Here is a 6,000-nt window from a genome sequence, read left to right as displayed (position 1 = left end):
CAAGTGCCTGCTCGTTTTATGGGGATCAAAGCTCATTTCTCCTGATGTTCAAACATCTAGTTCATTGGGGTCCGGAGCAGTAATTTTCACTTAAACATCAAAGTCATTTCCAGAGTTTTACGAGTATACCTGAAAGGATATGCTGGAAATACACTCTGATGTACAGGATCTGTAAACCTCAATCTGTTGACATGATTCAGAACAGCTTTTCTCCACAAAATTGTGAAATAATTTCTTCTTGTAATTATGTTTGGGGAGTATCCTAGAGGGGAGGGAACTTCAGATGAGTCAGTGTAGAGGTCAACAGAATTACTGCCTTCAGGACGTTAAGGAAACGCAATAGGAAACAATACCCGTTCAAAGGATAAACTTCTGCGACCAGATTGTTGGTTTATCTCCACCAGTTTTAGAAAATTTCCTGCAGAATAAGGACAAGACTCATGCCCTTTTAAAAACGCATCTCTTTGCCTTAAAAGGATGCAGTGATCCTTCTCGTGGAAAAAAAAAATCTGCTTTGCACTTTGGTATTTACGGCCACGCAAAGCGTGTGCTTTGCAAGAGCTGCCAGTAACAAAAACCTTGGAGCGCACCCTGCAAGTTGTTCACTCCACCGTGGACAGAGAAAGGGACAGAGTTCTTCCTCGGCGGGGCTTGCAGCCTGCTGCCGCCGATTCCTGCATCTCGAGGGCAGCCCCGCCAAGGGTCGGCCCCGCCAGGCCCGCCCTCTCGGCTCCGGCCACGCTCTCGCGGGCGCGCTCTGGGTGGGGCTTCGCGGCCGGTGGGGACGCGGCCGGGGCTGCGCGGCCGGTGATGCGAGCGGCTGGGCGGCGCGCCGGGGCAGCCCGAGCCGCGCGCCGCGTCGCTGAAATCGGACACCAGAGCGCTCGCCCCCCGCGCCCGGCCGCTCTCCATTCACTCCGAGGCGCTTGGTTGAGCGCCGCCGAGAAGGGACCCGGGTGCCGCGGCACTGCAGCGCTGAGGATTCCTTTACAAAGAAACTCAGAGGACCGGGAAGAAAGAATTTCACCGCTGGGACGCTCTAGAAATTAAGGTCTTCTGGGAAAAGGATTGGAGACACACACGGATCCAACCCGGTAGCAAGTTGAGGACTTTTCCGTGCTGATTTCTTCCAGCCTTGGTAAGCTGGATTAATTATTCTCAACATTACCCATTTAGCAAAATGTAACTTTTGGGTCTGGGTATTGACTTTTCATACATCGGTGTGCTCCAGCCTGGACGTTTCCTTAAGAGCACGCGCGGTTTGTAAGGGAAGCGTTCTGCTTGCTGAGAGCCCGGGGTGGGTTGTTTCTTTAGGCTGTGACACCTGCGGAGAGTTTAAAGTTGAGTATTGCAATTCCTTGTAAGGCAAAATTGCTTCAAAAGGCATATAAGAATTCTTTTCTTATATGTTATTAGTTTTTAATCAGTACAAGTGAAAACGACTAGAGAAGCGTTTGTGGCTGACTTAAAGGGACAAACTTGTAAGATACCACTTGTGTGTGTGGGGGCTGTTGGAGGGGGCATATTTAAAACACTTGGCTTTTGGTCTCTCACCTCTCTCACTAGGTAGGGTGAAAGAAAATCAGATGGCTTGGGAGACTAGCTTCATTTGACCTGTCATTTCATCCCCAGTATTATTCTTTTAAATTTGTGGCATATGTTCTTTTGGGGGACACATATCAAAAATAAGATACTGGCAATAGCAATATGTAAAAAAATGTGTCAATAGTATGAGACTGCTTAATAAACATACAAAGGTTAGGCATATTAATAGATTTTTTTTGGCTTTAACTATAAAGTCAACAAAACAAAGGAGCAAATTACTAAGGGAAAGTCACCCATAAAATCAATTTTCTTCTAAGTTAATTTAGGGATGACTGGGTGAAGAGGTTGTGGAAGCAGGAAGAAACTGTTTCTTTTGAAAATTACCAAGACAAACATCTCTAGGGTTTCCTCCATCTGTGTGGTAAAGGAAGCATGCAATTTCATTTCTAACTCTCTTAGCATGTGCACTACATAGGAATTCAACTTATATTTTTTTAAAATTGCGTGTTCAGTTTAATTTCCTTTTTTCTGTATTAATGAAGCAGTCTTTTCACTTGTTGGTGGCACTTGTAAAGAAGTGAATACAGTTAGTGATATAATTTTAGTTTAATAAGGTACATAATATTGAAGATCAGCATTGTTGTAACCTATAAAAGTAAATTTCTACTTTAAACTGGTTTATCATTTTATTGTTTAATTAAAGTAGGTGCTAAATGATCATATTTCTTTTATGGTCCTGAGTTTACTTTGCTCTAGTGGCCACTAGAGCTCCGGTAGATTTGTTATAACACATTACATGATCTTTTTTGGGATTCAGGCATTAGTTAATAGCATGTATCAATTTTTATAGTTACAGTTTCAAGTAGTACTACTTGTCTCTTTGATTTATCTTTTGGAATTTTGACAGCCTACTTTCTGGTTGATTTATTTAAAATATGCATTGGTGGATACCTGGCTCCCTGGATCACTCACCACTGGGTCATTGGTTTGAATTTGGCACAAGCCCCTCGTTACCTCATCTGCATCCTTTAACAGCTGTCCGATCATCTGGATAAATTGGCAGATAACTGATTCAAGTGATTTTAGTGACCAAGGATTGAGCACACATAGATTTATGTATAGAAACATTTCAGAGACAATTACTTCAAAAGAGCTGATGAGCATGGAAGTGAGTGGGCACATATGGATGTTCATGTGGGATTTCTCTGCTAGTATTATATTACATTTAGGGGAAAAAGACTTTTCATCCAGCAATAACCTATTGGTACAATTATCATCTTTCAATATAATGGATTTTTTACAGAGAAGGTCGATTAAAATATTGAGATATCATTTGGGAATCAATAAGTTTTTTCCTTAGTGTTTTGTTCTGTTTTGATGGTAGCATTATTTTGCTGGAAGGTGAAGCAATTACTCTTATTACAAAGACTTCCAGACACAAATGAATCAAATCCAAATTTCAACATCTGAGAAGCAAAGTCACAGCACCTCCTACTGTTTGCATTACTGTAAAAGTTCAGATGTGTCTTTTGTGAATAGGGTGTTTTGTCTAGATTGCTGGGGTTTTGTACCCCTAAAATGTGAAGTGAGATATAACAAACTTGTTATCTCTCTTTTAAAGGTATTTTCCCTTGGATATTAACTTGCAAATCTGAAGAAATGACATTCCGGGCATTTTGCGTGTTGGTTGGAGTATTGATATGCTCTATCTGTGTAAAAGGATCTTCCCAGCCCCAAGCAAGAGTTTATTTAACATTTGATGGTAAGAAAGTTGATAAACACTCTGGGAAAAATGTTATTTGAAGTCTTTTTTTTTCCTTCCTTATCCAGATTCAAACATGGATAAGTTAAAGAAAGTAAAAAATCACTGAGGATTGATTAATTTTAAAAATATTTACTGGGCTGCTTTTTGGGTGAAATGGTTATTTTATATTATTGGTTAATAGAAAGAACCCTTGAACCCTCTGTTGTACTTGAGACAATATTCATGAAAATGCTTGAAGGATTGAAATATACTTTTTCTTTTTTTAATATTTCTTCCTATTTGCACATGTGTGTATGGCGAGGTGGTCAATAATACCTCAAAGCCTAATGTCTTTGATCTTATTATTTGCCTGGTTGTGTTGAGAAATGCCCCCTTTGTGCTAATTCTCACCAGCAGAAAGAGCTATGCCGGTCTAATTACTAAAAAGTTTTCCCAATAAATTTTGGATGTTAGCCTCAAAACCAGTTACACAATGTGTTGTTCTAATGGTGTTTCTCTTATTTCCACAAGGATTTCCTGAGGTTGGTATAGTCCCCTAATTAATGGAAAAGGACCTAAAAGAATAATTAGAAATATGCCTTTGATTGCTGGTGTGTACAAATACTGTCTTCAGAAGCTTAGGGAAATGAGTGTGAATTCAGATTTTCACATACATAAAAGGTGCAAGGTCTTCTAAGGGAATTTTATGCATGAGTTTTATGCATGAGCTTAAATGTACAGTTCAAACAAATTACAGATGGATGATTTTGGTCAGTCAAATAACCCATACTAATTGGACAGATGGAGTAAGTAATGGATGAGGAACACCATCCTGCCAGTCAAGGTCATTTATATTTTTATTACTTTCAACTCTGCATAAACCTCAGTGTCATTAAAAATTTTCGATTTCATTTAATAAAAAATACTCTCACAGATTTTCCTATAGTGTCTCTGAAACTCCCTGTTATCTCAGATTTCAAATAGCAGAATGACTGACACTTATCAGTCAAGTGACTATCTTTTTTTCCTTTCTTTTTAAGTCACCAAGAGCTTTCTCCAAGGTCAGCATAAGCACTGAAGGAGCCATATTTGGAACTTGGAGTGTGTGAGCTTCTAATTGTGTGCTTAGCCTCCAAGCCAGGCATTCCCCTTAAAACCCATAGCTATGCAGTTAAGTTGTAAAGAATGGAAAAACAGGCCCTTTGTAGTCTTTTTTTTTTTCTTAATTATTAAAGCACCTTATAGTCTGCTCACACTTTTTCTCCCAAGTTGAGAACTATGAAATAGCTTATCAAGTACAAAATAACAAAAGACATTAAGAGGCAATACAATGTCCCCTCTATTTTTTTATATTTCTCCTAGTGTATATAGAGATGAAGTGATCTAATAGGTTAAGTATCTAAACTGCTTTATCTTCTGTTGTATCAAAATGAACCCAAAATTTTAAAGGAAATATTAACAAAAAGTATGTCAACAGATAATTCATCAAGTCTGTATTTGAAAAGACAATTGCAATTTATATTTTACAGAAGGAAATTAAGTAATATCTTTTAGAACCAAACTTCAAAACTATGTAGGACAGAGACAGCTATGGTATACAGTGACTGGGAGTTATGATGAACTTTTAAAATACTGCATTTCTAATATTTTAAATGCTCTCAAAGTCAAAACAGATTATCACAGAATGACTTACTTTATAATTTATGTAGAATATGGAATGATAAGATTATAGATCTAAAAGTTCTAGAATTCTTGATAAGTTTTCCTTTCCAAAAGTATTACTAATAAATAATGAGGGAGATAGAATATCACTTATTTTGAATAATGTTTCCAAGAGCTATATTAGCAGAGAGAATAAATCTAATAAAATTCCACAATTTCTAGGTTAACAATTTTTAAAACTCTTAAAATGGACCATATATTAGCCAAGATATCATAGGAAAAGTACCATTGGCAAAAATGATTGTTAAAATATACAAATTTTCACTTACTCTAGCCTGGGCAACAAAACAAGATTCTGTCTCAAAAAAAAAACCAACAAATTTTAATCATTAATTCAATATCATTTTTAAGAGATTTCATAGGTTGAGATGCCTATTCCAAGTTTCTTATTTAAAGTTTCTCATTAATCAAATGATTCCTTATCTGTATCTCATACTGAGTAGGTTACTAATTTTCCTCCAAAATGATTTATTCTTGATGTCAAAATATAGAACTTTGTACAGGGTTAGCATGCATATATATTTATATAGTTTCATTTATTTTCTATTTCAAAATTTTTATCACTGTTTCTCAGTCAAAAACAGCAATTGGAAGAAGTTTTGAGGAAATACAAACAATTTCAAGTTGCATTAGAGGGCATTTGCATCATTTGTTGTATGCCTCTATGAATCTTGATATTCTCATAACTACCTTGCCTACTGGCTCTTTTGTCTTGAAAACTTCTCCCTCACTAAAACTGTCCTCTGCTTATCTCTGTTGGGGTGGAACTTTAGAAGAAACCACTCAGTCTTGCCTCACTCACAGTGCAAATAAGCATCACAGTCAATTTAAAGGTGTGTGAAACAAGAGGTCTGCTTTCCTATCCACATACCATTCCTTCTTCTTGTGGTGAAATGATGGAGTGATAACATTTGAGAAACAGTGATTTACAGATTTGCCTTTCCTATTGATCTAGTGCAAGGTCAACCAGATGGGCATCAGTCCTATGG

The 6,000-nt window shown here is 37.5% G+C and overlaps 1 protein-coding gene across 1 annotated transcript in view; it reads left to right on the top strand.

Annotated features, from left to right (window-relative positions):
* Positions 1 to 614: 614 nt before the first annotated feature.
* The window catches only part of SEMA3C (semaphorin 3C), a 154,953-nt gene continuing 149,567 nt past the window's right edge, over positions 615 to 6,000 (top strand). Inside the window, exons 1-2 of the mRNA XM_045564098.1 lie at positions 615 to 1,138; positions 3,167 to 3,307. Of these exons, the coding sequence (XP_045420054.1) occupies positions 3,205 to 3,307 (103 nt within the window). The 5' untranslated portion in view covers positions 615 to 1,138; positions 3,167 to 3,204. The remainder of the gene's footprint in view (positions 1,139 to 3,166; positions 3,308 to 6,000) is intronic.

Source organism: Lemur catta, chromosome 11, assembly GCF_020740605.2.
Source record: "Lemur catta isolate mLemCat1 chromosome 11, mLemCat1.pri, whole genome shotgun sequence".
NCBI lineage: Eukaryota > Metazoa > Chordata > Mammalia > Primates > Lemuridae > Lemur > Lemur catta.
Note: the sequence above shows the minus strand (reverse complement) of the source record. Positions and strands in the feature narration are given on the sequence as shown.